The sequence below is a fragment of the Toxoplasma gondii genome, chromosome III (genome assembly GCF_000006565.2).
Source record: "Toxoplasma gondii ME49 chromosome III, whole genome shotgun sequence".
Lineage (NCBI taxonomy): Eukaryota > Apicomplexa > Conoidasida > Eucoccidiorida > Sarcocystidae > Toxoplasma > Toxoplasma gondii.
Window position 1 is genome coordinate 415,896 of NC_031470.1, and position 13,083 is coordinate 428,978.

Here is a 13,083-nt window from a genome sequence, read left to right on the forward strand (position 1 = left end):
TGTCGTTGCTCATCCGTTCATTCAACAGCGAACAGTACAACCATCCTGATGGCGTGGTTTTGTCGTAGGCTTTACGCACGATTTGCCCAACTACACTTCATTCGTTGCCACACGGGTAGAACAATCACAGCTTTATACTTTCTGTTTCCCTTCCACCCCCTCACACGACCGTGTCGATACTTTTTATCATTCCCATTATCTCCAACTCAGATTCTATTGTGAATACTTCTTCCTGTACACAGTTGCTACGGTTGATAGCAAAAGGGTACCTCCGCAGCCACTACTGTCCATTCCTGCGGACAACAGAGCCGCTCCTTCGTCCACGAAGAAGTGGAAGGGAACCGGTATCGGGCGTGCCCATCATGATGTGATCAAATGGTTCCCTCGACGCGACTGCGGCTATCCGACGTGCCATAGCTTATGGACTGTCATTTTGCGTTTCGAGCAAGGCACACCCCGTGGTATATTTAAACCGAGTGTGTTTACTTGAGGAATATCCTCTGACTTGGAAGAATGCAACGCTTTGTCTCATCTACTGTACAAGGGTCTGTGCGAATTGTTACATAGTTGAAGTGCACATTTGTTAACCTATATTCTGACCGAGCAGTCGCATGGAATGTCCAGCATTTTCATACCAATGCTTGCAGGTGGTATCTCAAGTCTGTCACGTGTGCACATCGAATAACTATGCAGCTCGACATTGCCGTGTATGTCAAGTCTGTGATCCCCCTTCCCCCAGAAAATATGACAGCCGAATTCGCTACAGTGGGAGGCGACTACCGCGACTATCTCCTTGAGGGTGGAAATCAGATTCTTTTGAACTCCTCCCTATGCACGCAAACTAGAACAGGCCGTTCTTCGACTGCTGTCGTCTTCGTGGAACTCGTTTCTGGCTACTTGATTGTTGGACTGATACCTTGGCAACTCGTATGGCTTGTAGGGGGTGAATGGCTGTGCAGTGAGAGACGAGAGATGAGAAAGAGTTAAAAGTAGAAGGAATCGCGCGTAATTCTAGCAATATCACTTGAGTATTATGGGCATATTGGTACAGCGTTCGAAGATTCGGTGTGGCACCCGGACACTGGCTTGCCCCTTTCTGTCCCTCCCATGATATTAAGTAGTTCAGGAATTTCACCGCATCAGCTGTGTGAGTATCTCAGAACATCTACCTAGTATCTCGAAGTGCTTACAGCAATTCCGCATGTACATCAGCTTGCGAAAAAGCACAGGTCGCCGGCCGCCGCCTGCGCGTACGGTACCCTGCATATGCCGACGTGGACGAAGCTCAGGAGGGCGCCCGACAACCTCAGAGAGAAAGCTATGTATAAGGGGTTTCCTGGTAGATGAGACTCTTCTTCAAAGAAGAAATAAGTGGTGCCAAAACACAGAATGCTCACATCCGTTCGTCATTTATCCATCCACCATATGTGTGCCCCTTGTCTGCAATGTTACCTGAATGCATGCGATATGGCACTGCACGGACTTTGGAACAGAAACATTCTAACTCCTTGTGTCAATGTTCGACTCAATTTTTTTCTTTCTAGCAGGGTTCTATCTTAACAAGTGTCTCTTGCCTATTCAGTGAGCACAGAACTGCAGGATGGCAGTCCTGTCCCCCTAGGAAAGCAGCTTGGGCAACCACTGCCACGGTGGAGGGCACCTGCAGCGGTGGGTCCCCCGTGGAAACAAGAACAAGACGAGAGATCCGGCGCCTGCACGGTGCTTTTCAGTCCAGCTTCTCCCCGTTTTTGCTCCTAGTTCCCATATACTCCTTCACTAGTATCTTCAACATCAGCTGCTGCCTGAAGCACCAATGTCGTCGTTGGTCGTCCACGTCAAGGCAGGTCACATCAGGTGTATGGTGGACTTTCCATCTGTGTAAATCTGCTACGGGCCGTTTTCCCGATAGTCTATCCCGGATTGCTTTTTCTACAAGGCTGACGCTCATCATGGTCCGCTCCGCGGCAGCACATTGATACTGTCATTCGCAGCTGTATCTTCGACGAGTATCGTTTACAACAGCTGCTACAACCAGGTCGGTCGCCGGCGCTCCAGCGGCGGTTCTAAATTAACGCAGTGAACAAGGAGCAGCAAAACTGTCCAGCAGGTGCATCCGAATGGCATTTTGGCGTCTCTGTTCCCTATAAGAACGCGAATCGAGGAACCAATCTGTCGACGGTGCATAGAGACCGAAAGCCCTCCCGCCCTGATATTGAGAAATCCGACATTTGTGTTCGAGAAGGGCTCCAGACAGAAGCCACAATGGACGAAAACGAAGAAGCTCCACAGAGTGAAGCTGTCGAGTGCGAATACTACGTGTGGGACCCGGCTACTCAGCAGTATGCACGGACAGATCCACACACTGGAGAGGCGCTTCTACGTGACCCACAGTACATGCAGTGCCACTTCCACCTGGTTGAACCCCCCGAGGACCGAGGGCTCGTATCGGGTGTCCAGTCACCCCACAAGCAACTTCCGTACGATCTCCGGACGCAATGTGCAGGCGTAAGCGAAACAGGTAAGCTTCACAGTTACCGTCTCCCTCCTGCCGGGTAATGACTTTCTCTTAGTTTCATCCGATGTGACTAAGGCTCAAGCGATTAGCAGATCTTGCAGCGAGCACAGAAACAAGTAATTGTCGGCCCAGCAGCGCCTTCTAGACGTCGCAAAAGCTGTGGCCAGTGCCGAGCACCAGACGTCGTTCTCGCAAAAACTTCCAGTGACACTGTCTTTCATCTTCATTGAAGTGTTTTCTCCACCGTTCGTCGATTCTGGGAGGCAGCGTGAGCGTCACGAAGGTGACGTACCTTCGCACTATCAGGTCCTCCCATTGCTTGTCTTCCTCAAGGCGAGTCTCTGGAACGGCATGCGGCGGATCTCCTGTGCCGGGCGACGTCTATCCTTTTGTTTCAGCGTCTGCGAGTGCTGCGCGAGAAACGATCGTGGACGTGATGCGGGAGGCGGAATCAGCAGGCAAACAGGCGGCAGAAGCCCAGTTGGTTGAAACCTCATGTGAATCTGAGTCTCATGACCACGTCACATTACGCGACGGCCCAGAAACGGAGGCGCTGGCTTCGTCACTCTACCAGTTTCCGTCACAAACCGCACCTGCGAAGCACTCTCATTCCTGTCGGAGACAGTGTGACGGGCTGATACAAGGGGACCCCTCGTCGCCTGCCACAGGTGAACAGAACGATCATTCTCGCTCTCCCAAGTCATGTAGTACCCGTATGAGCTGTCATCACTGTGCCAGGATTCCTCATTGCGAACAATTAAAAAGCGAAACGGGCCCGTTCTCTGTCCTGGCCTCTCCCGAGGCCTTCGGCGCACTCCCCCATCGCGCGTGTCTTGCAACAGATGAAACAGATGTAACGCACTCCTCTGTAGTTTGTATCAGTTGCATGTGTGAACACATGGTAGACAATTTCGTTCCTCCGCAAGAGAGCAAATCTGGGCTGATCAAAAGAAACCATTGGCAACGTGCCAACTACGTGCTACACGGGACCAACGCAGGAAAAACGCGTGAGGTCACGGGTGGCATGAAAAGGGATCATATAAACGGATTTGAGTGTGGAGCGCAACGTTATCATCTTCCGTCGGCCGGCATGCGCCCTTCACGTGAGAACGTAACTCGGCAGTCACCGACCGCGAAGAACGGTCGTTACGCCGAGACAACGCATATCCATGAGGACAGCACTGAGGACAAGTGGGAAGGTGTTCATGATAAGCTGGACAGACAGACAGATCGCGAAGAGTTATGGTATGAACCTGAAGAGCAGTCTGCAGAAGAAATAGTGGGGACAACCGGATCCTGCTACGAAGAAAGACCTGATGTCATTGGTAAGTCGATACGGTCTGGACACACGGGGCTGTCGACGAGTCGACCATGGGGAGTTGCTTCGACTCGCGCTACGAGTACTTTGAAGAATCCGCTTCGAGGAGGTCTGTCTGAGGGGAAACTGGAAAACATGCGTGCCCGTCTGCGGGTTGCGGAGCATGTAGCGGCTGTGTCATCATCGTGGAGAAGGCCGTCGATGAGCTCATCTTCGCCGAACGCTTTCTCAGCGGTCTCGCGCCTTACGGGTACCGGAAAACCAAATCTTTCCTCAAGGAACCACCTTGAACGGACAGAAGAGCCCTCCAGAGACACTAGTTGGCTCCGCTTGAAGACCACTGGAGTCCGGAATGCTGAGGGTGTCTGTGGGGGAGCGCGGTGGCTTCCTGCCAAATTGACTTCTCAGGCAGAAGGACCTCCAGGGCGAAGACTGCGGCAGCATGACCCAGTCAGTCGGGGCTGTCAGTTACGTGCTGCTTGGGACGGTGATCCGTTCCTTCGGCAACAGAAGCGTGCACAGTTTGATATGAAGGCTTACGATACGTGGCTCCGTAACAATGGGCATTTGCTCCGAGCGAAAGCGTTGGAGCTGCAACGCGAAGAGCAGCGCCTCATGTTGTTGATGATGCAACAGCAATACCCGGGAAACAGAAAGGCGTCGGTTATATGAAATAGTTGCCCGTTCTTTCAAGATACTTCTCTTTTACACGAAACAAGCACCATAAAATGAACTGAGCATTTGCACTGGCAAATGTGACAGCGTGCTGCTCATCAGTGGCCTTCGTTGATTGTCTTCTGTGTACTCCACGATATTCTCTACTTGAAGACCTAGGGCTGTGATGGCGGGGGGGGGGGACAACATTCGTTTAGTACGGGTGACTGCTAATCATCTTCTCAAGAAGGCGTGAACTGCTACCGCCGCGAATCTTCCCCCGTTTCTAACAGGCTTTTTGACACTTGAAGGTTATACGCATGCGTGTATGAGTTGTCTCCCTATGGATGCTTAGAGCCCCTGATTTACGCAGGCGGTGCATGACTGAACTTAGTTGCTCCTTCCAAAAAGGAGAGCATTCGACAGCACCCGTTGAACAGCCCATTGTAACATTCGTGTGACGATCATTTGCCTGATTCTTTGCGGAGTGTCGATTGTGGTACAGTGCAAATGGCCACGGCGGGTATCGCACCCAGCACAAAAGTAGATCGCACCAGCAAATACAAGGGGTATATCTTTTGTTTTCGATACAGTTGGACTGCTGCATCGGTGGCTGCTGCTTGCCGCAAAAAGTGGAACAGCCATGTGACAGGCCGCCAACAGGTCACGTTGCAACACATCGTAAACGCGGAAGAGAATCACCTGATCTCAACATCTAGTTGCTGATCATATGAATTGAGCCTCAGTGCAAGTCGGGGCGCCGCGACCAGGGTTCCTTTCCACGCGAAGAAAGCGACCCCACAGCACAATGGACAAAACTCGCAGGCATCCGGAAGTCTTTTGACAAAAACGAAACATTACAAATACCGGCGGAATGGTTCGACGGAAGGATCACGCCAATAAAGAGCGCATTATCAACGTTCATAAGTATCAGTATTTCAGTCCACATCCAAGCACAATCGTGTCACGGCTTTTTTATCGGAGAGGAAAAATTAACAAAGCTTACTCGATACATAAGTGAAGTTTTAAGGAAAAAAAAGAGCAGTACTACTGAGAAGCAGACAAATGTCGTCCTATGCCTGAAAATTGATTCCTGTACCACTATCAGACACCCTGAGGCAACGTCAGTGAACATGTCTTGCCCTACTTTCTAAAAAAAATGGTTAGTACGTCTAGTTGTCTAACATAACTCGCGCATGGCGCTGTGGCAAGACAATGTCCATCTCCGTTTACGCAGCAACCGATAGAAAACACTACTCCAAGACGGCTCAATTGATCTGGCCAAGTCCGAGCGTCCACTAATTTGGTGTTGTTGACGATCAGTTGTAACCTGGGATAGCAAAGAATGCTATGCCACAACAGCACTGCGGACCTAATGCGAAACTACCTGTCGATCTCTACCTCGTGGCCGTTAGCCTGTGAAGCGCCGCAATAAGGTCGTTCGGTTGTATCCACGACCCACTGCTTGCAGTATCGCGCAGTAACATCGATGTCCCTGTGTGTCTTTCGTGTTCCACCAGCCCTGGTGTGTAACCCGAGCATGTGTCGTCAGCCTTTCTGGGTCGGTCTCGGCCGACGCCACTGCATCCCAGCTGTGCCTGCGCCAGAATATGTCTTTCTACGGCACAAACAGCCGCTTCCTGGGTCAGAAGCACCCAAAACGCAGGGATTTCACCGCAGAAATCAGCGTCGTCAACCCAGTGGTTCATTTTACGATTTTGCTCTTCACCGGGTCCGGACGTAGACGCCTCACCAGAAGAAAGTCGGCGCACCTGACGAAGAACGTCAACAATCGCATCGACGGTCGAGTCGGATGGCCTGCTTGGCCGAAAGCGTCCCCGCAGATACAAGCGAAGGATGTCCCGGGCGTCCGCGTAAGTCCACTGAGCCGCCGCCTTTGTTACGTAGCGATATCGAAGCCGGTATGGCTGGATGAAACACACATGAACATCAAAGCGGTCATCATCGGTTGTAGTGCACGCATGTGCTGGACTAGAAGGCTAATCATTAGTCAAACAGCCGTACATCCCCGTAGAAAACATCCTTGAGGATATCAATGCCTTCACCGCCCCAATTCAGGCAAGCTTGATTCTCTACTCCTGAGCTAGTCAGTGCCACACTCGCAGTCAATGATGACCACCATCTTGGTTATTATTAGAGACCATCGCTTGTCAGCTGCGCGACAGGGGCTCTCTATTGTGTTCAATGAAAGAATAGAGATGGGGTGCTCTATTGACCACCAAGAAACAGTCGTCGAGAAAGTCGTCCATACACTGCACTCCCTAGGGCGGCTTTCTAGGCTACCCAAAGGCAAGGTACTACGCTAATTTATTCAGCCAATATGTCAATGAGTAAAAGCTCATGGAGAAGGGTTCGGTATATATTTGCCTCTCTCCCGACTGCCGTCTCTCAACTGTCTGCATGCAACGGTACCCCACTCTTCAATGATCAAAGGCATGAAGATACGTGGGACGCGGACGAAACGTGTGTCATCATTAACGAGTCAGACATCAGAATTATGTGAGCTTTCTCCTTCCAGGAAATACGGAAGGGGCGTAGCACCATGACATCGAACGCAGCTCTGCGGGTCAAAAGCGTAATAACTCTACATGCGATAAAAACATATGCTTTCCCCGAACAACATAGAGAATTTGCCAACCGTGTAGCGGCTTGAGAACCTCGTTTTTCATGGCAAAATAATAGAATCAGTTACGTATCACATCGGTTGTTACTTACCGCAAACAGGCGCGGATCAACACTCATTTCTCTGTCAGCAGTCCCGATCACTAGAACACCTGCAGCCCCAGCCACGTTGCCTGCGGTTTGTCGTCCAAATTGTCGCCTTCTTCCGAGGAGGTCGAGACGGAGAAGCAGCGTGTGCAGCAAGCGGCCCCCACAGGCGCCGCGCCCCCCACGACGTGGCAGTTTCTCCCATGAGTCTGCTCTGCTTAAATCTGATCCTACGGAAGCGTCGTAGTCGCTATCCACGAGATGAGCGTGAGGCTTTCTTTCGCAACTCTTGCCGTTAGCCGGAGCCAGACGATCAATATCTTCAATCAACAAGACACAGGGAGCGGCCTTTTCAGCAACATCAAAGACTCGCATCAGTTGCTTATCTGCGGACCCAAGGGTGGCTCGAAGCAACTCTGCCGGAGAAACCACCAAGAGGGTAGATCGGAGCTCATAGGCAATGGCCGCCGCCAGAAGGCTTTTCCCTGCAAACACTCAAACGTGAAAAGGCAGAAAATGCGAGAGCCGAGCCAAAGCGGACAATCATGAGATAGCCAAGCTCTGTGCTGGGATTTGTTGCGTTCTTCACTCTGACACATACAGGAGTACCTTCAAAAGAAGCAACGAATGGCAAGCATGTACACGGGAAAATTGTAGTTGTATGTGCAAATGGCTTCCGAAAGCAAATACTTAACCCAAACGTCGTCACCAGTGAGCAATGCGAAAGTTCAAATGCACAGAATTTCTGGTCTGTTAAATGTCGGTATGCATCTGCAGAAGAGGACCACTCAGGTTCCACGCACTGGGCACGGAAGCAACAGTGAGATCCTTCCCTGCTTCTGAAAAAGCAAACAAGTGGAAGTGGTACGATGTCTTGCCCACCATTTGCCTGGCAATTCTAGAAACCAACTTAGTTAGTGTACCCTGATCAGTTTATAATTTGCACCACGTGTCTTCAATGCACCCACCCAAATGATGACAGAGTTCCCCGCTTACCCGTCCCTGGGTCGCCAGTGATAAGGACTCCTACAGGCACTGTTTTCCTAATAGTCCTATGTATCGCGGCATTCTTGTGCAAGACGCTGCCACTAAAGACAGGCTCGATAACCTGTCGACGCAGTCGACTTATCAACGCATCTTCCCCGACAATTCCAGAAAACCCCCGAACAACACGGTAACTTCTATTCCAGAATGGCTCCACATCAGCTGCATCCCTAACTGATCCCTGCTGGTCTCTCTCTTCCGTTCCGCTTGTTTTGATTGTGTCATCAAGTCGAGCATCCAGGTTGACCCGGGCGGCAATTCCCTCAGTTGCCCATCGTGTGTTCGGATGGACCCGTCCCCGATGCTCGTCCAATCGTGAGGAGCCACCGGTCGGTATGTCCGCACGATCTTCCGAAAGGGGAATCACGCGGTGCCTGTCACCACACGCAACACCACTAAAAGAGACGCTTCCCCCTTTGCCGCTTGGCGGATCGGGAGTGTGTGGCACCACGTGCAAGCCGCTGGTAATTCGGGCAATCAGACCACCGCCTGCACCCAGCAAAGCAATCCGGAAGTTGTCCAGTGTGAACAAGTCGCACGGTCTTTTTGGAACAATTCCCTTTCCAGCATCATTCCCTGCAGCTTCGTGTTGGGGAACCTCGAGAGAGAGGTCCTGGACCAAAGCAGGCGCAGAGACATTCGAAGAGAGAGCACTGCGCACGGCGACCTGGAATGACGCATGTGCTGCTGCACGGACAAGAGCTCGAAGGTCTTCTGGTTGGTAACCAGCCGTCCACTCACTTGCTGGTCTGCACACAGCGATAGAAAACATAACCTGTCGAGAACGAGATAGCACGTGGACGACAAAACGTGCATGTGAGCCAACTGCAGACCTTTTTCGCTCCAGCTGAGAGTTCATTATCTCGCGCAACAGTCATTCCCGAATAAAAACTCGAATCTAGAATGAACCGGAACAGCTGTACGGTCGGGTCACCTTAGGGCTGAGAGCACACCGAGCATGTGTATGTATCCGCGTCCACCGGGCAGGCAGTGAACGCTCATAGAAAAGATGCTGTGTCCTTACGTAGCTAACTCTTCGTGGCGACATTCATCTTTCTCGATGCGGGTATCGCGTGTACAGCTGCCGCCTGCTAATCCTTTAGACACAGTTGTGACGAGAGAAAAATGCTGATTCGAACTCTCGACTTGCGTTTCGTTTGCCGTCGAACGCCGAGGCAATCTTCCAACCCGCGCAGCCGCGCACGCCCGTGTCAGGTGCAGCCTTAAGATCGCAGCCCTCTCCTTTTCGTCCAGAGTTTCTGGAAGGCATATCCGACGTTCGAAGAAGCCAGGCCCAAGCAGCTCTCGGGGAAAGAGCTGATCCAGGGAGAGTAAATGAGCATCTACGCTACCTTCCACCTGCCATGCCTTGTTGGACCGCTTCGAACTGCTCAGTCGAACGGCAGCACCTGGATCGAGAGGTGCCATCATAAAAACGCGCAGATTCTCCTCTTCCCATAGGGAAATGAATCGACACAGAGTTTCCATAATAAGTGCTTCAGTATGCGGTGCGATTTTCTTCCTGGTTTCATGGTCTGCAGAAGCAGAAGGATCGCCCACCGAAGTCCCAGTCCCGGTCGCTCGGATAAGCTCCAGATTACGGATCAAAAAGAAACAGCAACCGCCCCCAGCAGCAATATCCCAAAGATGAGTTACAGAAGGGCATGCACTGCTTTTGCTACCTCTGGTTGAATGGCACCGAGTAGGCGATAGGCTCTCGCATTCTATGTCATCGGCACAGATGTCTGGCGCCCCCGTCGCTGCCGCCAGGTGAGTATCAGCGTTTGAACCCGCAGTAGGGCGCACGAAACCACTGCACATGCTGCTTTCCCGCATATTCTGAAGGAGCCACAGGCGAAACAGGGAACGGCGGATGCGGGCTTCCTCAGTGATCCTAGCGAGGACTGCCTCCAGAGATGCCGACGCAGATTTCCTTCCTGAACCGGATTCGCGGAATCGTCGAGTTGCGCACTCGGTATGGCCCGCCCCTTTCCACACAATCGGTCCGCCTGTCGTCGAATCCAAGCACTCAGTAGCAAGCACGGGCGACTCGCAGCTGATGTATTCGCGCAAGTCAATCTCATAAAGACCTGGTACGGGCGTGTCTCTGTCGCCTCCAGCTGGGCACGATGTGAACGTCTCTGGCCTTATGGTTATCTTCGAGTGGGGCCGGACGATTTGCGATGCAGTGGCCGCTGATCGTCGTAGCCAAGGCGCATGCGCTGCTATCGAACGGCAAAGCTGCCTCTTCCCAGCGCCTGAGGTCGTATCATGGCACAATCTCAGGAAACGGATACTGAGTGATTCTATAACCCGCCCTGTAGAAAACATAATGGGTCGCCAATGAGAGTTTCACCTACTCCATCAATTTAACCGGGACACCAAGACGCTATCGTCGCGAGTGGTACGCGAGCCTTCCCTGGCAACTGCAACAGGTATCATGGTCACCGACCACATAATGTCAAATCTGCAGTTATAACGGTCGCTGTACACATACGGGCGAACTACCTACCGGCGCACAAAAGCCGACCAACAGTCACATTTGCCTCTTCGTTGGTGTCCGCGGGTTTCTTGACCACGGAAACCAAAAAACACCGCGTAGGCACAACTGGTACACACACCTGCGGAGAAAACTGTCCTGCTCTTCGCTAGTCTGAGCACATGCAAAAGGCTGACTGGGCGACTGGCCTGTCAAGGAAATAACTGCATCTATGACGGTCGGAAGACTATCGTGCGCTCAGTGAACACAAGCTCTCGAGAAAAGGCCACTCTGAAATATTCCACGTCATCAGAACGGCCAAATTATCCAATGTGTCCCGTATAACGTGATGCAGCTCACCTGGTACTCCCTCAACAGTCACACCTCGCACGGGTCTCAGCTTCCGGAGCCACCAACTTTGCAGCGGCGGACCTGCAAACTCGTGGTGATTATCGCACGCAGGTTCGCTATTCTTCTCCGGTCCTTCCAAAACTGATGAAATGTCGCGCTCCGAACACAATAGGCAAAAATCTCTGATGATACTAAGAAGGTCCGAGACTACAGCGACGCGGCCGGCGTGACAACAGTGAGGCAACGCAAGCTGCCACCTTCTTTTCAGCTGCTGTAGCATTACGAGACGCAGAGCCAGAGACCTTGAAAGGAATTGCGGGGATGCAGCAGTTGCAGACAGCGCCTGTTGCCAACGGAAAGAAACTAATCCGGTTTCCTCTGTCACATTGCCGTAACAACGGTCATCTATGTTTTGGCGCGGGCCACATGGCGTGGTATCGTGGGACGACGGGGGACTAATTTCCTTTTCCTGATGCGCCACACGCGGCCTAGGCACATGCCAGCGAGCGGCCTCAATAGAAATGCCGTGCCGCAAAGCCCAATCTAGGTCAGAGATATACTTCACCGGTTGGCATCCCAAAGAACAGCTCCCTGCACCAAGACCTTCTCTCCCCTCGTCTCCGCCTCCTGTCGATGCGTGCTTAACTGACCTGCTGGGGGTCTGTGGCTTCGCCGCACGAACTGCAGCCCCCAGGAGGCGCCCCTGATTTTCATTGGCCCTTGTTTTTAAGGGGCAATCGCAGTTTGGCTGGGCACCGAAGCAGCATGTCCGCAGTTTCGACCACATGCCAGTTGACTGGTCGAAAACCTCGACATACAGGTGACGCCCCGTCGGATAGGACGAATTTGGTGCAGACTGATGGCCCATCGTCTTAAAATCTACAGGGCACACCGTTCTTGTAATAGGCTTGACCCTCTCGGAAGACAGACTCCCAGAGGCTTCACGGACTGTTTGGAGATGAGTCGGTGATGACTATTCCGACGACAACATATGCAGATAAACAGAGGCCACAGGCCACCTGTACATCAGCAGGAACAGAAGAGCAATATATGTTGAACGGGGTATTAACTAACCCGCAATAGGCCCCTCCGCGAAAGTCAAAATGAGTGCCTTAAGGTCACATATCGATATCTTCAACAAACCGGTAGTGTGCAAGCACACAGTGGAGCACCGCACTGAACAAGACTGTGTCGTTTGTCATGTATGACACGGCATCCGATGATGCATATTTCGGTTTTTACAGTGCGCGCGGACAACCAGAAACTAGAATCCGGAACTCCGACAGGGCATTCGACTTGACGTGACAGAGAGTCCATGAACAAATGCATGCACTGGCTCTGCGACGGAGGCGTACGCCATGATACTGGTCGAGCCTCTAAGCCGCTATAAAAAGTTTTTAAATCGCTTGCCCACTTCTCCCACCCTCGTATATAAATAAATTATATATTTGCGTGTTCTATCGAGGAGAAGCTCGGAACAGCAACCTTCTCCCGGTTGACTTGAACTGCCGTCAAGCTGTCTGTCGGGTAGCTTGCATGCACAGCGACAGCTTGGCACCACTTTACGCGTGTTATCAGTTACTAGAAGACCAGAAGAGAAGGACGGACAAAATACCGAATAAAACGGCTTTTTTCGTGACACGACCGAAATCGCATTCAGTGCCGGCATAATAGAGAAGCGGCCCACCCTGTTTGTTATCAGGAACCATTATTACGTGCAACTGCAAACCGCCGGCGTATAAATCTGTTAACAGTGTCAGTCGTTGCTCAAGAACAGTGGCAATAAACATACACTAGTAACAAGTGGCCTCTGCATTTTTTTACTCAACGGAGGTGCGCACACGTTGTCGCTGAAGGCACATCTCTTCGACGGCAGGTGGAGGCGTCTACCGTGTCTTCATCCGTCTACAATGCCGACGTTGTCTCGTTGAATGCCGAATGGCCGTCTAATATCTCACAAACTAACATGTTAGCACTGGAACTTGCTCTACC

At 51.8% G+C, this 13,083-nt stretch overlaps 2 protein-coding genes across 2 annotated transcripts; one reads left to right on the forward strand and one right to left on the reverse strand.

The window, feature by feature from the left end:
* Nucleotides 1-1,379: 1,379 nt before the first annotated feature.
* TGME49_252230 (hypothetical protein) lies at nt 1,380-5,179 on the forward strand. The gene is made up of 2 exons (XM_002369290.2): nt 1,380-2,518; nt 2,914-5,179. The coding sequence occupies exons 1-2, from the start codon at nt 2,263-2,265 to the stop codon at nt 4,503-4,505; spliced, it is 1,848 nt and encodes a 615-aa protein (XP_002369331.1). The 5' UTR covers nt 1,380-2,262; the 3' UTR covers nt 4,506-5,179.
* Nucleotides 5,180-5,567: 388 nt separating this feature from the next.
* On the reverse strand, nt 5,568-12,465 carry TGME49_252250 (ATPase, AAA family protein). Its single transcript, XM_018780975.1, has 5 exons — nt 11,101-12,465; nt 9,286-10,519; nt 8,214-9,010; nt 7,224-7,702; nt 5,568-6,415 (listed from the first exon to the last, which is right to left on the reverse strand). The coding sequence occupies exons 1-5, from the start codon at nt 11,957-11,959 to the stop codon at nt 5,885-5,887; spliced, it is 3,900 nt and encodes a 1,299-aa protein (XP_018638215.1). The 5' UTR covers nt 11,960-12,465; the 3' UTR covers nt 5,568-5,884.
* Nucleotides 12,466-13,083: the final 618 nt, after the last annotated feature.

Coding starts and splice junctions, on each gene's coding strand:
- TGME49_252250 (XM_018780975.1), bottom strand. CDS start 11,959: ATGGGCCATCAGTCTGCACCAAATTCGTCCTATCCGACGGGGCGTCAC. Junction 10,520..11,100: donor GACTGTTGAGGGAGTACCAG/GTGAGCTGCATC, acceptor ATACGACCTCAG/GCGCTGGGAAGAGGCAGCTT. Junction 9,011..9,285: donor CGCCACGAAGAGTTAGCTAC/GTAAGGACACAG, acceptor CGCTGTGTGCAG/ACCAGCAAGTGAGTGGACGG.
- TGME49_252230 (XM_002369290.2), top strand. CDS start 2,263: ATGGACGAAAACGAAGAAGCTCCACAGAGTGAAGCTGTCGAGTGCGAA. Junction 2,519..2,913: donor TGCAGGCGTAAGCGAAACAG/GTAAGCTTCACA, acceptor CTTTTGTTTCAG/CGTCTGCGAGTGCTGCGCGA.